The sequence below is a fragment of the Microcaecilia unicolor genome, chromosome 2 (assembly GCF_901765095.1).
Source record: "Microcaecilia unicolor chromosome 2, aMicUni1.1, whole genome shotgun sequence".
In the NCBI taxonomy this organism is placed as follows: Eukaryota; Metazoa; Chordata; class Amphibia; order Gymnophiona; family Siphonopidae; genus Microcaecilia; species Microcaecilia unicolor.
Window position 1 is genome coordinate 356,522,651 of NC_044032.1, and position 20,991 is coordinate 356,543,641.

General features: G+C 46.6%; 1 protein-coding gene across 1 annotated transcript in view; it reads left to right on the top strand.

The window, feature by feature from the left end:
- The window catches only part of WRN (WRN RecQ like helicase), a 442,993-nt gene that overhangs the window by 161,684 nt on the left and 260,318 nt on the right, over window positions 1-20,991 (top strand). The window contains 3 exon segments of the mRNA XM_030194495.1: window positions 11,452-11,639; window positions 17,901-17,932; window positions 17,935-18,061. Coding sequence (XP_030050355.1) covers window positions 11,452-11,639; window positions 17,901-17,932; window positions 17,935-18,061 — 347 coding nt within the window.

A 20,991-nucleotide genomic window follows, 5' to 3' on the forward strand; every position in this document is an offset into this window, starting at 1 on the left:
TTTCTGTCCAGTAACCAATTCCTATTCCACAGGAGGAAATTGCCTCCTATCTTGTGACTTTTTAAAATTTTCTTAGGAGTCTCTCATGAGGAAATTTGTCAAAAGCTTTCTGAAAATCTAGATACACTACACCTTTAGCCACACGTTGTTTATTTACGTCTTCAAAGAAATGAAGCAAATTGGTGAGACAAGACATCCCTTGACTGAACCCATGCTGACTCTGTCCCATTAAACCATGTTTGTCTATGTGTTCCATGATTTTATTCTTTACTAGTAAAAAAAGCCCCGTTTCTGATGCAAATGAAACGGGGGCTAGCAATGTTTTCTTCTGTGTGCATGTGGGAGTGTGTGTGTCCCTGCCATCTGGCCTCTCTCCCCTCCCCCCTCTGAGTCCTTCACTGTTACAGAGCCAGCGATTTGATTTCGTGCTTTGCTGTTTTCCTTCACTGACTGTGTTACAGAGAGGGCGGGGCAGACACTCATAGGGAATCCGGATATCTCGCCCCCTTCACACTTCCGGCTGGAGGCTTCATAGAACGTTGGTTTTGCCTTTTATATAGAGAGATAATAGTATCCACTATTTTACCTGGCACTGAACTCAGTCTTAACAGTCTGTAATTTCCCAGATCACCCCTGGAATCCTTTTTAAAAATTGGTGTTACATTGGCCCTCCTCTGTACCTTTTTCAATTGCACTATATGTTTCCTGAGATGTGGTGACCAGAATTGTGCACTGTGCTCAATGTGAAGTCTCACCATGGAGTGAAAAATGTAGGCAGATAAAGACCATATGGCCTATCCAGTCTGCCCATCCATGTCATTTCCTCTCCCTATCACTCGTATGTACTTGTCCCATCTCTCTTGAATTCAGATAGTTTTCATCACCACCACTAATATGGTACATGTCTACCATCACTGATTTATGTTATGGGCAGAAAGTAGCCTAATGGCTAGTGCAAGTGGGCTATGAACCTGGGAAACTGGGTTTGTTTCCCATTGCAGCTCCTTGTGACCCTGGGCACCCTACTGCAGGTACAGCACTAAGGTTGTGAATACACTTGAGAAAGAGAAAGTACCTGCATATAGTAAATGCAAATCTCTTTAATTTTACCACAGAAAGGCAGTATATTAAATCCATGACCCTTTACTCTTTAGCTAATGATAGTTAAATCTTCCTATGAATTTAAGGAAACACCACTCTACTTGTCGAATGCTCGGAACTGAGAGCTCAGAGATGTTGAAGTAGCCTAGAGAAATAGGGGCAGATTAGGAAGGTACATTATCTGTTCCTAAACAACACTCCATGGGACCCCATCAATAGAAACAGTACTGCAAAAGAAGAAAACAGAGTAGTATCACAATGGAACAAAACATAGTAATATAGTAAAAAAAAGCCCATTTCTGAAACAAGTGAAACGGGCGCTAGCAAGGTTTTCCTCTGAGTGTGTATGTTTGAGAGAGTGTATGTGAGAGTGACTGTGTGTGAGAGAGAGAGTGAGTCTGTGTGTGAGAATGAGAGTGTGTGCAAGTGCGTATGTGAGAGACAGTGTGAGAGAGAGAGTGTGTTTCACACAGATACAGTGTGTGCGAGAGAGGGAGTGTGTGTGAGACACAGACTCTCTGTGAGACTAAGAGTATTAGACCAAGAGAGTGTGTGAGTGACTGTGTGACACATAGAGAGTGAATGTGATACAGTGTGAGACATAAAGTGTGTGAGAGACAGCTTGTGAGAATGAGAGAGAGAGTGTGTGTGTGAGAGAGAGTGTGTGTGTGACAGAGATAACTCCCCCCCCTCTCTGGTGTCAGGCCCCCCTCCCTTCCTCTCTCTGGTGTCAGGCCCCCCCCCTCTCTCTCTGGTGTCTGAGTGTTACTGTGCAGGACGCTGAGCTCTGGCTGTGCTTCAAGGAACTGACCAATCCTATTTAATAGAATGCACCTCCAACATTCTGAAGCCGAGAAACCTCGTGTGGTTGGTCACTTCTGCTTGTGACGAACCTGGAAGTACGTGATGTCAATTCAGGAGATGGATTCAGAGAGCAGGAATGCCTCAGCCATGCAGTCAGCTTCAGAATGTTGGAGGTGCGTTTTATTATATAAGATGTCAGAAGATGAAGACCTGCACAGTCTGTCCAGTCTGCTCAAGACGGTGGCCAGAGTTGTGTCTGCCACTCTGCTCAGGATCCTCCTCTTCGTGATTAAACACTGGCATACTTAATCTCTCTCTCTCTCCACCAATTTTGGGGTACATACTGTAGAAATCTGTCTGGCACCAGTCCTACTTTCCAACTATTGGAGTTGCCGTTGGAGCCCCCTCCAGCCTTGATCTTAATCTATCTTTGCCATTTATGGGACATTCAGCCTGTTTTCACCTACAGGTAAAGTCTCCAGGAAATCCTACCATGCCTCTGGTATTGCTGGAAAAGTGAGCTCTAACTCCTCTAGTAGACATCATCATAGCTAAAATTGTCTTTAAAGAGTAGTAGGCTGTAACGTGGTGCTACTGATGTGCTTTTGAAGGTGCATGTCCAGGGGCAAACCCTTTGTAGCAGATCCCCTTCATTAGCCTTAAGGAAGCTGAATAATATTGTTATTGGGTCCCAGGCCTGACTTTGGTTCAGGATTTAAAATGAGATAAAAACTTATAGGCCTGTGCCTCTGACTTGAACTTCAGTGTTGCTCAAAGGCATATAAGCTATTGGGACACTGCAGAACAAACAGAAAACCGCAAGGGTGTGGGTCTAACTGACAGAGTAACATTGTTTAGCAACATGGTGGCCACAGATGTGTTAGTGAAAAACAGCACAAAATGGCTCCTCAAGAAGATGTAGCAATATGGTGGTCACAGATGTTCTTGATAAACAGAACAAAGATGGCTTCATGGGAAGATGACCAAGTATCACAGAAAATGTTTTGAGGAAGATGTGATCAAAAATGTAGAAATGAGGGGTCTTGCAAGAAGGTGGCTTAGTCTTCCAGTAAGGGGTGGTCTTTTGCTAGCTTTTCCAGTAAACACACATTACCATATAGCCAATCAGTGTTAACTATGACATTAACATAGATCAAATCAGGTGTGCTTACTGTCATATTATCTGTATCCTGAGTAGACATATAAAAATGAGTGTACTTCCTACTTCAAGCTAGAGAGACGGTTAGGCTGCTCTCTCCATGGGAAACCAATCTATCGCAAATAACCCCATTGGTTTCCCATGAATCATTTATATCTACTAATTGGCTTTGAATAGTAAAATATAACATTAAAGACTCAGACCCAGAGAGCACCTTTGTGTAGCTGGGGTAATATATTCCCATAACTAATTGAGTTGTACTTCTCATCGCAAATGGTGTCCTGTAAATTGTACTTCTCCGAGGACAAGCAGGCTGCTTGTTCTCACTGATGGGTGACGTCCACGGCAGCCCCTCCAATCGGAACACTTTCTAGCAAAGTCCTTTGCTAGTCCTTTCGCGCCGATGCGCACCGCGCATGCGCGGCCGTCTTCCCGCCCGAACCGGCTCGTGCCGGCCAGTCTTCTTTTGTCCGCGCTCGGTACGGTCGTGTTTCGCTGTTCGCGCCCCAAAGTTGACCTCGCGCGTCGTTTATCGACTTTGTTCTAAAAAAAAAAAAAAAAAAAAAGGTGTCGGAAGGAGACCTTTATGGTTTTCTCCCTTCCCGTACTTCCAGTCTTTGCCCCGGTAAGTTTTCTTTCATCGTCGGGGTAGGCCCTATTTAGGCCTCGGCCGAAGTTTTTCTTCCCCCTATTTTTGCGGTGCCATTTTCGTCATTTCGAGTTTTGATCTCGCCGGCGCGATTTTTCCGCCCATGACATCGAAGTCTTCCAGCGGCTTCAAGAAGTGCACCCAGTGCGCCCGGGTAATCTCGCTCACTGACAGGCACGCGTCGTGTCTTCAGTGTCTGGGGGCTGGGCACCGCCCTCAGGCCTGTAGTCTGTGTTCCCTTTTACAAAAGCGGACTCAGGTAGCGAGATTAGCCCAGTGGAACATTTTGTTCTCGGGCTCTTCGTCGGCATCGGCACCGGGAATATCGACTGCTTCGACGTCGTCGGCGCCTGGACCTTCATCTTCGCCCCCGATTGCATCGAGTGCATCGAGGCATCGGCCCTCTGCATCGGGGCGACATCGGAAGGCTGCGTCGGCGTCGGTGGTATCGAGACCTCCTCGTCTGCTGATGTCGTCGGACGGTGGTGCTTCGTCTGGAGTGCAGGTGAGGGCTGTCCATTCCCCTGCTGGTGGCGGTGAGCCTTCGGGTGGGTCTCCCCCCATTCCGAGGGCTCCTGCGGTACAGCCCCCCCCGAGACCGACCTCCTTCGGTCTCGGCCCCGAGGAAGCAACGGCTGGATTCTATGTCCTCCTCGTCGGTGCCGGGAAGCTCCGGTGACATGCTTCGTCCCAAGAAGTTGAAGAAGCATCGTCACCGGTCCCCTTCCCGTGTCGGCACCGAGAGCTCTGGGTCGCCGAGGGAGTCGGCACCCAGTAGGCATCGGCACCGAGAGGACCGCTCGCCCTCTGTTCAAGAGGTGTCGATGCGCTCCCCCTTGGACAGCCCGGAACAGCCTCCTCACCCGGAACAGACTCTGACATCGACGCCTGCATCGGCTTCCATGCCTTTTTCTACAGCCGCTCTGAACGAGAGTCTCCGGGCCGTTCTCCCAGAGATCCTGGGAGAGCTGTTGCGCCCTACCCCTCCGGTACCGGGGGTGCTTGCGCCACCGGTACCGTCGAGCGAGGCGCCGGCTGGCCCATTGCCCGGGGTGAGGTCTCCGGCGTCGGTGCCGCGTGCGGTACCGACTGCGGTAGCCTCCCAGGAAGGCTCCCCGACTACGTCGGCGGAGGGAGCTTCGCCGGTGCGGGCGAGGGAGTCTACCTCTCGACGCTCCCACTGTGGCCGTGGTTCCACGGAGTCGAGCCGGGCACGGTTGCAGACACAGGTCCGTGAACTTGTGTCTGACACCGATGGTGAGGCCTCGTGGGAAGAAGAAGAAGACATCAGATATTTCTCTGACGAGGAGTCTGAGGGTCTCCCTTCTGATCCCACTCCCTCTCCTGAAAGACAGCTTTCTCCCCCCGAGAGTCTGTCTTTCGCTTCCTTTGTCCGGGAGATGTCTACGGCCATCCCCTTCCCGGTGGTTGTGGAGGACGAGCCCAGGGCTGAAATGTTTGAGCTCCTGGACTATCCTTCTCCACCTAAGGAAGCGTCCACAGTACCCATGCATCATGTCCTCAAAAAGACATTGCTGGCGAACTGGACCAAGCCATTAAGTAATCCCCACATCCCCAAGAAGATTGAGTCCCAGTACCGAATCCATGGGGACCCAGAGCTGATGCGCACTCAGTTGCCTCACGACTCTGGAGTTGTGGATTTGGCCCTAAAGAAGGCCAAGAGTTCTAGGAAGCATGCTTCGGCGCCCCCGGGCAAGGACTCTAGAACCTTGGACTCCTTTGGGAGGAAGGCCTACCATTCTTCTATGCTCGTGGCCAAGATTCAGTCCTACCAGCTCTACATGAGCATACACATGCGGAACAATGTGCGGCAGTTGGCGGGCTTGGTGGATAAGCTCCCCCCTGAGCAAGCCAAGCCATTTCAGGAGGTGGTCAGGCAGCTGAAGGCGTGCAGAAAATTCCTGGCCAGAGGGGTGTATGACACCTTTGATGTTGCGTCCAGGGCCGCTGCTCAAGGTGTGGTGATGCGCAGACTCTCATGGCTGCGTGCCTCCGACCTGGAGAATAGAATCCAGCAGCGGATTGCGGACTCGCCTTGCCGTGCGGATAATATTTTTGGAGAGAAAGTCGAACAGGTGGTAGAGCAACTCCACCAGCGGGACACCGCATTCGACAAGTTCTCCCGCCGGCAGCCTTCAGCCTCTACCTCTACAGGTAGAAGATTTTTTGGGGGAAGGAAGACTGTTCTCTACTCTTCTGGCAAGCGTAGGTACAATCCTCCTTCTCGACAGCCTGCGGCCCAGGCTAAGCCCCAGCGCGCTCGCTCTCGTCAGCAGCGTGCGCCTCAGCAAGGCCCCTCGGCTCCCCAGCAAAAGCAAGGGACGAGCTTTTGACTGGCTCCAGCAGAGCATAGCCGACATCCAAGTGTCAGTGCTGGGCGACCTACCAGTCGGAGGGAGGTTGAAAGCTTTTCACCTAAGGTGGCCTCTCATAACCTCCGATCAGTGGGTTCTCCAAATAGTCTAGCAAGGATACACCCTCAATTTGGCCTCAAAACCTCCAAATTGTCCACCGGGAGCTCAGTCTTACAGCTTCCAGCACAAGCAGGTACTTGCAGAGGAACTCTCCGCCCTTCTCAGCGCCAATGCGGTCGAGCCCGTGCCATCCGGGCAAGAAGGGCTGGGATTCTATTCCAGGTACTTCCTTGTGGAAAAGAAAACAGAGGGGATGCGTCCCATCCTAGACCTAAGGGCCCTGAACAAATATCTGGTCAAGGAAAAGTTCAGGATGCTTTCCCTGGGCACCCTTCTCCCCATGATTCAGGAAAACGATTGGCTATGCTCTCTGGACTTGAAGGACGCCTACACGCACATCCCGATACTGTCAGCTCACAGACAGTATCTGCGATTTCAGCTGGGCACACGTCACTTCCAGTACTGTGTGCTACCCTTTGGGTTCGCCTCTGCGCCCAGGGTGTTCACCAAGTGCTTGGCTGTAGTAGCAGCGGCACTTCGCAGACTGGGGGTACACATGTTCCCATATCTCGACGATTGGCTGGTGAAGAACACATCCGAGGCATGAGCCCTGCAGTCCATGCAGATGACTATTCACCTCCTGGAGCTACTGGGGTTTGTGATAAATTACCCAAAGTCCCATCTTCTCCCAGTACAGAAACTCGAATTCATAGGAGCTCTGCTGGATTCTCGGATGGCTCGCGCCTATCTCCCAGAGACGAGAGCCAGCAACTTATTGTCCCTCGTCTCGCGGGTGCGAGTGTCCCAGCAGATCACAGCTCGGCAGATGTTGAGATTGCTTGGCCATATGGCCTCCACAGTTCATGTGACTCCCATGGCCCGCCTTCACATGAGATCTGCTCAATGGACCCTAGCTTCCCAGTGGTTTCAGGCTGCTGGGGATCTAGAAGACGTGATCCACCTGTCCACGAGTTTTCTCGAATCCCTGTATTGGTGGAAAATTTGGTCCAATTTGACTCTGGGACCTCCTTTCCAAATTCCTCAGCCACAAAAAGTGCTGACCACGGATGCGTCTCTCCTGGGATGGGGAGCTCATGTCGATGGGCTTCACACCCAAGGAAGCTGGTCCCTCCAGGAACGCGATCTGCAGATCAATCTCCTGGAGTTACGAGCGATCTGGAACGCTCTGAAGGCTTTCAGAGATCGGCTGTCCCACCAAATTATCCAAATTCAGACTGACAACCAGGTTGCCATGTACTACGTCAACAAGCAGGGGGGCACCGGATCTCGCCCCCTGTGTCAGGAAGCCGTCAGCATGTGGCTCTGGGCTCGCCGTCACGGCATGGTGCTCCAAGCCACATATCTGGCCGACAGGTTGAGCAGGATTATGCAACCTCACGAGTGGTCGCTCAATTCCCGTGTAGTGCGACAGATCTTCCAGGTGTGGGGCACCCCCTTGGTAGATCTCTTCGCATCTCGAGCCAACCACAAAGTCCCTCAGTTCTGTTCCAGGCTTCAGGCCCACGGCAGACTGGCATCGGATGCCTTCCTCCTGGACTGGGGGGAGGGTCTGCTGTATGATTATCCTCCCATACCTCTGGTGGGGAAGACTTTGTTGAAACTCAAGCAAGACCGAGGCACCATGATTCTGATTGCTCCTTTTTGGCCGCGTCAGATCTGGTTCCCTCTTCTTCTGGAGTTGTCCTCCGAAGAACCGTGGAGATTGGAGTGTTTTCCGACCCTCATCACACAGGATGAAGGGGCGCTTCTGCATCCCAACCTCCGGTCCCTGGCTCTCACGGCCTGGATGTTGAGAGAGTAGACTTTGCCTCTTTGGGTCTGTCAGAGGGTGTCTCCCGCATCTTGCTTGCTTCCAGGAAAGATTCCACTAAGAGGAGTTACTTCTTTCTATGGAGGAGGTTTGCCGTCTGGTGTGACAGCAAGGCCCTAGATCCTCGCTCTTGTCCTACACAGACCCTGCTTGAATACCTTCTGCACTTGTCTGAGTCTGGTCTCAAGACCAACTCTGTAAGAGTTCACCTTAGCGCAATCAGTGCATACCATTACCGTGTGGAAGGTAATCCGATCTCAGGACAGCCTTTAGTTGTTCGCTTCATGAGAGGTTTGCTTTTGTCAAAGCCCCCTGTCAAGCCTCCTACAGTGTCATGGGATCTCAATGTCGTTCTCACCCAGCTGATGAAACCTCCTTTTGAGCCACTGAATTCCTGCCATCTGAAGTACTTGACCTGGAAGGTCATTTTCTTGGTGGCAGTTACTTCAGCTCGTAGAGTCAGTGAGCTTCAGGCCCTGGTAGCCCAGGCCCCTTACACCAAATTTCATCATAACAGAGTAGTCCTCCGCACTCACCCTAAGTTCTTGCCAAAGGTGGTGTCAGAGTTCCATCTGAACCAGTTAATTGTCTTGCCAGCGTTCTTTCCCCGTCCTCATACCCGCCCTGCTGAACGTCAGTTGCATACATTGGACTACAAGAGAGCATTGGCCTTCTATGTGGAGTGGACAAGCCCCTTCAGACAGTCCGCCCAAATGTTTGTTTCTTTTGATCCCAACAGAAGGGGAGTCGCTGTAGGGAAACACACTATTTCCAGTTGGTTAGCAGATTGCATTTCCTTCACTTATGCCCAAGCTGGGCTGACTCTTGAGGGTCATGTCATGGCTCATAGTGTTAGAGCAATGGCAGCATCAGTGGCCCACTTGAAGTCAGCCACTATTGAAGAGATTTGCAAGGCTGCGACGTGGTCATCAGTCCACACATTCACATCTCACTACTGCTTCCAGCAGGATAGCCGACGCGACAGTCGGTTTGGGCAGTCGGTGCTGCAGAATCTGTTTGGGGTTTAGAATCCAACTCCACCCCCCTAGGCCCATTTTTATTCTGTTCCAGGCTGCACTCTCAGTTAGATGTTTCTTCGTAGGCCAATCTCAGTTATGGCCTTTCTGTTGCGAGGCCCAGTTGACTTTCTTTTTTGTTTTGAGTGAGCCTGGGGGCTAGGGATACCCCACATGTGAGAACAAGCAGCCTGCTTGTCCTCGGAGAAGGCGAAGATACTTGCCTGTAGCAGGTATTCTCCGAGGAATAGCAGGCTGATTGTTCTCACCAACCCGCCCACCTCCCCTTTGGAGTTGTTGTTATTGTTCTTTCTTTGCTTTTTGATATAACTGAGGCGGGAAGATGGCTGCACATGCATGGTGCCAGTTCCGGGCCGCCGTGGACGCCGACCCACATGTGAGAACAATCAGCCTGCTGTCCTTGGAGAATACCTGCTACAGGTAAGTATCTTCGCTTTATTTCACCACAGGGGTCTGCTTTTCTTTTGTGCTGTTTTAGACCTTAAACTCCCTGCATGTGACCATTGTGTGATCCAGGATATGCCTTAGTATCATGTTACTTCCATCATGACTATAGGAATAGTTGCCATTCCCTTATGGGAAAAGAAAAGGTCAGGACCAGAATCACCTGTGAAAGACTGGAGAGACCCTACAGCTGATACAACCCTGTATGGGTTTTTGATCCCTATATCTTAAGTGCAATTGGGGCTAGAAGGTCTAGTTGGAGGAGCAGCTGCTATCAATGAGACTGAGACTACTAGTTGAGCACCTCATGAGCTGTCAGAGGGTCTCCAGCACTCTAGAGCAGTGGGACTAGTATACAAAGATATCACTAGTTCTGCTGCACACGCGCACGCACACACACTAACTCACACACACGGAGGAAGAGACCTCACGTGGACGTTAGCAACAAACAAAAAAGTGAGGTAAATCCAAAGAGGATATCAAGAAGTCTTTAATGTAAACAGCAAGAGGGCGACCTGACACGGCTGTGTTTCGGCACAAAGACCTGCCTCAGGGGTCAGGTTAATTTCTAATGGCGAAGAAGCTTAACAAAAAGAGTGAAGTCGGAGTCCAAAGCTGTTGAATTCCTGTGAAATCCTCAGTAGGAGCAAACGCTGGGTTGCAAAAGCCAGCTGACCGGCAAACGTCGATGACGTCAACTAGTCCTGCTGCATCTGATGCAGGGGGCCCAGCTGGTCCCTGCATAATGCAGAAGGAAAGAGAGAATTCTTCTACTATTCCTGCAGCTGTTCAAAAACAAGTAGGGGGGGGGTCATCCTGGTAAAGTCTTCTGTAGTGGCCCATACTCCTTATGGATTGCTGTTTCTACTATGGAGAAGGCCATTTCTTTCCTATTAATTCTTAACATTGTTTGCTTTTTGGGCCGCAGCTGCACACTGAGCAGATGATTTCAATGTGTTGTCCTCAATGACACCTAAAAACCTTTTCCTGGGTGGTGACTTCTAATGTGGAACCTAGCATCATGGAGCTATAATTTTGCATTATTCTTCCCAATGTGCCTTACTTTGCACTTGTATATGTTAAGTTTCATCTTCCATTTGTATGCCCATTCTTCCAGCCCTCCAAGATCTCCTGCAATTTCCTGTAGTCACATGTGATTTAACTACTTTGAATAGTTTTGTACAATATGCAAATAAGATCTCCTCACACATTGTTCCCATTTCCAGATCAATTATAAATATGTTAACATTCACCAGTCCTAGTACAGATCCTTTCGGCACACCACTATTCACGTTCCTCCATTGTGAGAATTGGTTATTTAACCCTATTCTTTTAACCAGTTTCCCATCCACACCGGGAAATTGCCTCCTATCCCCCATGGCTCTGTAATTTTCTCAGGAGTCTCTCATGGGAAATTTAGTCAAATACTTCTGAAAATCTAGATACAGTGCATCAACTAGCTCACTTTTATCCACTTTTGTTATCTTGCTCTTAGATTGTTACCCCTCTGAGGATAGGGAGATAACCTGCTGTTCTTGAATATAAATGCATTGTGCTGTAAAAGCATACACTAAATCTATATAAATAAATACATGTAAATATAAAAATAAATAAAACTAGTCTAGTTAACTTTAGGATGGCCTCTACCATTGAAGATAATTTTTCAATTACATTGAGCTCGGCATTGCTGACTTTCAGTGTTGTCTAACTAAACTTAAATCATTCTCCCAGAATGCCTCAAACTTCAAATTAGTTGGTCAACATTTTAAACACTGGTGTGGAGAGGAGAGAGGTGAGAAATGTTAAATGACAAGTTTTGTTTGGAACATTCATGGAGCTGCCTGGGCAATTTTTTACATATCGGCTCTGAGTTCTTTGTCTTTTGGAATAGAAACTTGCAGAGTAGAAAAATATGCTTATACATGCTCCGTGCAGTGACAGTTTTTAGCAACAAGTTGCTCGTTTTGCCCTGATTTTATTTTTCTCTACAGGTTCCCATTGTTGCTTTAACAGCCACAGCGAGCCCTTCCATCCGAGAAGACATTAAGCAGTCTCTGACTCTCCGGAACCCTCAGGTCACCTGCACTAGTTTTGACCGGCCTAACCTATACTTACAAGTTGGACGAAAAACATCAAACATCTCTCAGGACTTGAAACAGTTTCTTATTAAAAAGCAAGGGTGAGAATCTAACTGTTGGTTTCCTTTGACAATCTGTTGTTTACTGTTTCCTGTGTCTGCTGTGTCTCAGACAGCAGTGAAAACATACAGCTGGTATCACAGATGGGTTTTACTTAGAGTCCAAATCAGGAATGGCAGTGAAAATGTCTCGGAGGTCTTCCGCAATAGTGGATTGTTTTCCAAAACATACTATTATATGTAAAATGAGTCTGGGGTGGTTGTCTGCAAATTCATACGTGGATAATTAGAATAATTTTTATCATTCAGGTGATCATTTACTTGCATTAAATCCTTAGAGCCCAAATGTGTTGCTTGGCTTGAAGTAGTCTTCCTTTTGATTCCCTTCTGTACTGATGCACAAATACACTCAGGCACCAAAGTTGTGGCTTACTGACAGCAACTTGTTTGCTTGTAGGAATAAGTTGTAGCTTTCTTTTCAAAGTTGGATTTTTCTATATTGTCACTTTGTATTTATTTATTCATTTAAAAAAGTTTATATTCTGCTTATTCTCAGAGTTCTCAGTGGATAACAGTAAAAACTTAAGAAATAAAATGCAACCACACAAAAAAAAACAAACCCGCTCATAAAACAACATACAATCAGACGCTAGATGTTCTATGTCTATCCAATTAAGTAATGCCCTCAGCACACCTGCAAGGCCTTACATCTCTTTCTGAATAACTTCTGGCTGGACACTGAGTCATCCTGCCCAAAGTTAAGGTTTATGAGCCTGAATTTTCAAATGAAATATTTTATCCCATTAACTCCAAAATCTTGAGGTGTAAATATGTGGAACAAGTAAGGACCCAATATTCAGCCGGCAGTGCTCAGCATTTTGCTGACCCGCCCCAGTGTTAAACCTAGAAATTCAATGCTCAGCCATGTCCGGGCTTTGGCTTTGAGTTTCCGGATTTGCCTTGTCGATATTCAGCACTTTACTGGCTATGGGCCACCGCATAAAGATAAGACTGAGTTTTATGCTGTTCTGTTTATGTGATGACCTTGGCCGGTTAAGTGCTGACTCTACCCCCTGAAACACCCTCAAAATAGCTGGTTTTCAGTTTACCACTAGTTAAGGCCAGCTGAAAATTAGCGGTTAAGCCCAAATAGGCAATTTAACTGGCCAGGATCCATTTCTGGCTGGTTAAATCAGTTTGCATAATGACCGTTAAATGTTTACTGACCTCCGTAAACTTGTAACTGCTGCAGGCAGCTGCCAGTTTTCAAAGGCACTATATAAATAGCGCAGCCAAAAATGATTGTAATCGCTTTGTGGCTGTTTGTACACTACCTGGAGTTTGGATGGTAGTGCCTAATTGTATAGCTGACTTCTTGGTCGAGTGTGGGTTTTTTTGTTTTTTTTTTTTTAAATTTATCATTCACCCACACTAATCCTCCCAGGACAAAACTGCTCTTCAGAAGCTCACTTGACAGAGTATCCATTGTTTTCGTGCAGAGCAGGGGCATAGCCAGACTTTGGTGGGAGGGGGGTCCAGAGCCCAAGATGAGGGGGCACATTTTAGCTCCCCCCCCTCCGCCATTGCCGATTCCTCTCCCCCCCCCCCCGCCGCCAACACCACCACCACCAACAACTTTGACCCCCCCCCCTGCCGACGACCCTCTCGATTCCCCCCCCTCCTGCCGTCACCTACCTTTGCTGGCAGGGGGACCCCAACCCCCGCCAGCCGAAGTCTTCTTCCTTCGTTTGGTTTCTAAGTCTGACGTCCTGCATGTACAATGTGCAGTACGTCAGATTCACAGAAACAGAACGAAGCCTTGTGATCTGCAGGGCTTCACTCTGTTTCTGTGAGTCTGACACAACGTGCAGGACGTCAGACTCAGAAACCAAATGAAGCAAGAAGACTTCGGCTGGCGGGGGTTGGGGTCCCCCGCCAGCAAAGGTAGCAGATGGCGATGGCGGGTTGACGGCGAGAGGGGGGGTTGAGAGGGTCGTCGGCAGAGGGGTCCAGGGCCTAATCTACGGTGGCCGAGGCCCCCGTGGCCCCATAGTAGCTACGCCCCTGGTGCAGAGTTTAGTATGGCTTACTTGCTTTCATTTTTATTTTCTTGCCCAGATTATAGTGTGATTTTTATTTTCAAGCTGTGTTAATACTTCTCTCCTTCTACCTTTTCTTTCTTTTCCAAAATCCATCTTGATCATAATTGCTAAAACCTACAGGAACACACTTTATATATAAAGTAAACAACATTGCTGTATGTATAGTAACTGAATATCACTGCTTTAGGGGTTATTTTGTAAAGGCTTTATCCATGTAAAATTACACCCCATGTAAAGTTATGTGCAATGACAAATACATATATGCAACTCAGGTGTGCATGTGTTTGAGGGTGGAATTTGGGTGGAGTTTATATGAAACCACAATTTCTGCTGCTTTTGTGAGTCAATCTTATAAAGACATGTAGACAAAAATATGCCTTTCTAAAAGGTCCCAAATACTCACCTATTTACCCTCCCAACCTAAGCAGTTTTCTATAAAATTACCCTCCACATGAATAGCTGCCAATGTCCCTGTATTCCATGTATATTCAGAGCTGACTGCTATTTATGTGGGCAGTGTTAAATACTGGCACCACTATATTTTTTAAAATACTGACACAAGACATTTAAAAAAATTTTATTATTTTAAAATTTGAATAAATAATACATAGTACTTCTATTTTGGGTAGCAATTTTATAACCGGTCACATAGAGCAAGAAAACATGAAGGCATCTGTTTGTAGCCTGTTTTATAAGGATATGTGGAGGGGCATAATCGAACGGGGCGCCCAAGTTTTCATGAGAGCGTCCTCGCAGGACGGCCTCGCGAAGGGTCGGGGAAACCCGTATTATCGAAACAAGATGGGCGTCCATCTTTCGTTTCGATAGTATGGTCAGGGATGCCCAAATCTCAACATTTAGGTCGATCTTAGAGATGGTCGACCTAAACGTTGAGATGGTCGACCTTAGAGATGGTCGTCCACGGTTTTCAGCCATAATGGAAACCGAGGACGCCCATCTCAAAAACAAACAAATCCAAGCCCTTTGGTCGTGGGAGGAGCCAGAATTCATAGTGCACTTGTCCCCCTGACATGCCAGGACACCAACTGGGCACCCTAGTGGGCACTGCAGTGGACTTCACAAATTGGTCCCAGGTGCATAGCTCCCTTACCTTGTGTGCTGAGCCTCACAACCCCCCCCCCCCAAACCCACTCCCCACAACTGTACACCACTACTATAGCCCTTATGGGTGAAGGGGGGCACCTACATGTGGGTACAGTGGGTTTCGGGTGGGTTTTGGAGGCTCACATTTACCACCACAAGTGTAACAGGCGGGGGGGAGGGGGATGGGCCTGGGTCCACCTGCCTGAAGTGCACTGCACCCACTAAAAGTGCTCCAGGGACCTGCATACTGCTGTCATGGAGCTGGGTATGACATTTGAGGCTGGCATAGAGGCTGGCAAAAAATGTTTTTAAATTTTTTTTTTTTTTTTTTTTAAGGTGGGGGGGTTGGTGACCACTGGGAGAGTAAGGGGAGATCATCCCCGATACCCTCCGGTGGTCATCTGGTCATTTTGGGCACCTTTTTGAGGCTTGGTCGCAAGAAAAAATGGACCAAGTAAAGTCGCTCAAGTGCTCGTCAGGGACGCCCTTCTTTTTTCCATTATTTGCCGAGGATGCCCATCTCTTAATCATGCCCTAATCCCGCCTTCGCTACGGTGCCGACACGCCCCCGTGAACTTTGGTTGTCCCCGTGACGGGAAGCAGTTGAGGGTGCCCGAAATCGGCTTTTGATTATGCCGATTTGGGCGACCCTGCGAGAAGGACGTCCATCTACTGATTTGTGTCGGAAGATGGGCGCCCATCTCTTTTGAAAATAAGCCTGATAGGTTTCTGTATCTTTATAAAATACCAGCACAAATCTTGCAGAAATCACACTTGAAATGAAGTCAGGTGTAAATATTCCTGTGTATTTTATAGGGCTGCAAGTTAATTGCTGTTAAATCTGCGATTAACACATTAATAATTGCAATTAAAAACAATTATGTTGCATTGATTCCTACAAACATCTCTTCTACTCTCTTCCACTCCCAATCTGTGTCCTCAGCACGATGTGGCATCTTCCCCCCTCCCCCCCGTGATTCAACATCACCGCCCCTCCCCCTGACAGTTCTACTTTACAGGTAGTTTTCTGTTGGTCTTCAGCAGCATCATTGGATATATGCTGCCTGTAGCCTCATCTGAAGCTTTCCCTCTAATCTGTCTAGCCCATGCAGAAACAGGAAGTGATGTCAAGGGAGGTGGAATGGGCCAGAGAGAAAGTTTTGTAGCATGCCACAAGTAGTGTATGTGCAACGGGGGGGGGGGGGGGGGGGGGGGGGGGGGGGGAGGGGGGGGGAGTGGATAAGAGGGTGCCAGATGCCGAATCCTCTGTGGGGAGGGATGTGAGCTGCAGACCCACAAACTGACCTGTAGAAAATGCCGGTACAAGCTATGCCCGAGGTGGTGAGCTCCAGCATCCACAAGAAGAGCATGATGCTGCTCATCACAAATTTTGTGTTGCTACTCAAGGGGTGGAGGGAAGGGAAGAAGAGGTGCTGGACAATGGGAGGGGCGAAGAGAAGAGAGATAGTGGACCCCAGGAAAGAAAGAGAGAGATAATGGACCCTGAGGGAAGAGGAGAGGGAGGGAAGGAAGAGAAAGGGAGGGATTTGGGGGTGGGAGGGAGGGAGGTTATCAGTCCTGTAAGGAAGGGAAGAGGGATGGAATTTGATACACTCACTTTCTGTGATTATAATCAAAGCAGTTTACATACTATGTACAGGTACTTATTTTGTACTTGGGGCAATGGAGGATTAAATGGCTTGCCTAGAGTCACAAGGAGCTGCAGTGGGAAATAAATAAACATACAAAATACATTTAATAGTGTGATTAATCGCAATTAAAAATTATAATCGAACTGCAGCCTTGGTATTCTATAATGTGCACATGTAAATCATGATTCCACCCAAGCTCTGCCCAAATCTACACCAGAATATACCTACACTAAAGTTTTGAACAAGTAAGTTCGTTCTTGTCATCACGTGTACTTCTATGTGCAGGGTAATTCTATAAAGATAAATTAGCACTTAACTGATCATTTTATTTTCTTTATTCCTTTATTCCAGAACTTGTGGGAATGTTGTGTTTATTGCCTAGCAGATGGAGATAGAAAATACACAGCATCCCACTGATGTCCCTGGGCTTATATATTAGTTTCTCCCTTATGTGGTGTGAAGCTGCGCCCAGCACATCATTTTGCAGGTGGCGCTGATGGAAGAGGAGGGAGGCCATCTCCCTCCAACTGCAGATAGGGGGGTGGGGAAGGGCTGCTAGACCACCAGGTAGAGGTGGGGGATTTATCCGCGGCCCACTGGGTCACCAGGGACATCGGTGGGATGCAGGGGGGAGTGGTTAGGGGGGCTGGAGACCCACCGGATCTCCAGCCCCCTCTGAACCTGTGTCAGGGGGACTGGAGGTCCGCTGGACCTCCAGCCCCCTGTTGCTGGGGGGGAGGGGAAGTCAGGCTAGGGTTCCTGCCAGGGCTGCTGCATTGGGGAGAATGGGGGCCAGCTAGTATGCAAATGCATGCTGGACAGGGCTCACCATTCCTCCAAAATAGTCTTCAAACCCTAACGCCGATTGCTACTTGCGCTAAGAGCTCTGTTTTGCATGCATTTGCATGCTAGTTGTGTTTAGAGCCTGTGACCACATTTCACGTGCTCAGGGGCGCTGATCATGGGGCTGTAGTAAATGCAGGTGCTATTATGCGCTAACAGCTAGCGCTTGTGTTTGCTTCTGATCATCAGCCCGTAAGAAATATATAAGGCTCTAGAATTATTTCTTTTCCTGGTCCTCAGACATGGAATTGAAGAGGATTGCCTTGCTTCAGAGGGTTCTTAAAACATATCTCTCTGGGCTGGCATGTTATTGATTTTTAGTATGTTCTAGTATCATGATTTTCTAAGAGTTGATATTCTATTTTATTTTTTTTTTTCTGTGATTGTATTTTACTTTATTTCTTCTGCAGTAAAATATTTTGGTGTGGTCTCTGTTGATTTTTTAATGTCTGTTATGTGTGTATAATATGTTTTTTTCATTATGTGTTGGTTTTTTTTTGTAATCCTCTTGAATTTATAAATACGCAGAATAAAATGTAATAAGTGAAATGATAGAGACTTTCTCACAAGTTGTTAACATGAGATGCTGTTGTTTTCTTTAGGTATGGTTGGGAGTTTGAAGGCCCTACTATAATCTATGCCCATCAAGAAAAACCTCTGAGCAAGTAACTGCTGAGCTAATGAAATTCAGCATATCATGTGGCACATATCATGCTGGTATTGGGATAAAGCCAGGAGAAGTCCATCACAGGTTCATTGAGAGATGAAAATTCAGGTATGAGAGCAGTTTACTTCCAATCCAGGATTGCATGCTGAGAAGTTGTGTTTGGATGCTGTACACCTTATTGGTCCAGCATAAACATCTTTATTTGGAATGAGTATGGACAGTTTATAATCCCTCCTCAGAGCTAGAGATACTTCCACAGACAAGGTTTAGCTGATTGTGATCCAAAGTCAGGGGTGATATAGATGAGAATCTTGGTAGCAGCTTTATGCCATCTCATAGACTCCTGGTACCTTGTAGACTCATGGAGGTTAACATCCCAAAGCTGTGAACTTCTCATTTTACTCTAAAACCCATGACTCCTATTCTAGCTTAGATTATATCTTTGTGCCTAAATACCTTATACCAACTATGCTTAAAGCCACTCGAACCAATAATAATGTTGGATCACTCCTGTGTTACACTTCAAATCAGATCAATTCTTTATTTCAGCTTCTGATATCCCTTTCCGGGTTCAGTGTGTTTTACATTCTAGGTGAGACAAAAGCCGATAATGTTAGTTTGAGGTATGAGAACAATTAGAGACCATGGTTTAATACACGAGACCAAAACATTATAGGAAAGGATAATGGATGAATGAAACTAAGAGGTAGAAACCAATGGATTGTTATGAAGCAGTCTTTGGAAAGGGAAAGGTTTTTAGCTTCTTCCTGAAGCTAAGGTATATGTTTTCTGTTCTGATAGCAATAGGTAGAGTGTTCCATATTTTAACTCCAAGTACAGGGAATAGAGAGCTGAAAATCTTCTGATTTTGAACTGTCTTTTGAAATGGTGACACTAGCATCAGTTCTTTCAGTCTGTTAGACTGCACCAAATGTAGCAAAGCAGTCTTAGCAGTTCAGAGGTGAAACCCTGTAAGAATTGAAAAACTAAACAAGCAGCTTTGAACCTTAGTCTTTCTGCTATGGGAGCCAGTGCAGTTTGTTACGATGAGTTGAAACACTAGTATGTCTATTCAGTGTGTATATTAGTCTAGCAGCTGTATTCTGTTTTTTCTGATATTAACACTTAATACCAAGAAATAGAACGTTACACTAATCCAAGTGAGAGAGGACTTGGACTACTAGTAGAAAGGCTTTTTGGTCAAAGAATGATCTGACTAGACGTAGCTGTCTCATTTTGGATAGTGTTTTCTTCCATACCTGGTTAATGTGGGAAGAAAAGGTGAGTGAAGAATCAAACAAGATCCCTAGTACTGTAGTTTCAGACTCAACTGTAAAACTTTGACCATTGGACAAAGATATTGATGATGGGATCTCAACTCACTGATTTCGGAACCATAGGACCTTGGTTTTTTACGCATTCAATTTCAGTTTATTGGTCAGAGCCAAAGTGCTAACAGCAGTCATGCAATTCGCTACAGACCAAGTTGTATCTTTGATGTTGTCACTGGTAAGAGATCAACAAAAACCAAAGATTCCTGCTGTCATATAGTCATTGTGGGGATTTGTGGGTTTTTTTTAACTTCCGGTCACTGGTAAGAGAAGCAGGATGTCATCTGTGTAGGATAATAGTGTTCATTAAGACCCAGGTGTACTGAGGCAAGGGATGACATAAAGAGATTGAATAGGATAGGTGAGATCCCTACGGGACCCTGTCAGTTAGGAGACTAGTAGTTGAAAGGTTGGTTGTTTTGCTTGACAGAAAAGCTTTGATTTGAAAGGAATTCACTGAACCATTTGATCACAGTCCCTGTTATTCCTATCTGGTCCAGGCATTCAAATAGCAATGTGTGGTCAAACGCATCGAACGCTGCCGATATATCAAATTGGAGAAGAATTACTTGATCGCCTTTGTATAGTTGGTGTTTGACATATGTAGTTAGAACTAGCAACAATGTTTCCGTACTATGTGACGATCTGAAGCCAAATTGTGACCAGTGTAATACAGAAAATGTTTCCAGATATAAAGAGAGTTCTTTAATGATGTAAGTTACTTTAGTAAAAATGGGTATGCTTGCCACTGGACGGTAGTTTGCAGGCATCTAGCCCAGATCTCTTTAACAGCGGAGTGAGAACAATTTTGCCCATATCAGGAGGAAGAGAGCCAGTTTTTAACAGCTCATTGAGGTCGAGTAACCTGTTTACTGCTTCCATAGGGATGGATTTGAGAAAGTATTTTGGATATTGATCGAGGGAGCAGTTGACTCTGGAGCATTTCGACAGCAGCGATCTTACATCCTCAGCTATTAGTGGTTGAAAAAATTCCCAGTTTTGGTCAGTTTTGAGTCCTTGGATTGTAGGATCTCCAGCAATTGAGGCTGAACTACAGTTTGGACTATTTCCTCTGTTGGAGTAGCTTTAGATAGTTCAGACCTAATTTGAAAGGTCTTTTGGCAAAATGATCAGCTAGGTCTTGGCGGTGGGACATATTTTCTGTGAATGTTTATCATCATTAGTTGAAGCTAGTTTTTTGTTGTCAAGATCATCTTGACCGATTAGTCTGCTATAGTACTGACGTTTTGAATCAGCTACCTTCTTTTGGTAGAGTCAGAAGGCTGACTTCCATTTGGATTTATCAGTAGTATCTTTGTTCTTTCTCATTGCTTTTCAAGGCATCGACATTCCCTTTTAAGGATGGATAGTTCACTTAACATGCAACTCTCAAATCAAAAGCAACCATCATCCCCTTGGAGATTTAACTGCTTCTTATTGCAGGATACAAACTTTTATGAGAAGCTTAAAAGCTGGTCGGAGGAATACTTTCTATTCAGTGATTCAAATGATATGGACTTCTCTTGTGTGGGATGCATACAAGGTGGACATGGCAGGAAAACAGAAGAACAGTAACCCTCGTGGACACACAGTTGCAACAAGGGTGACAAAGGACAGGGCAGCAGACGATGTCCAAGATAACACCTTTATTAAACTATCCAAGATTTGACATGAATCGTGTTTCGGCCTAAAAAG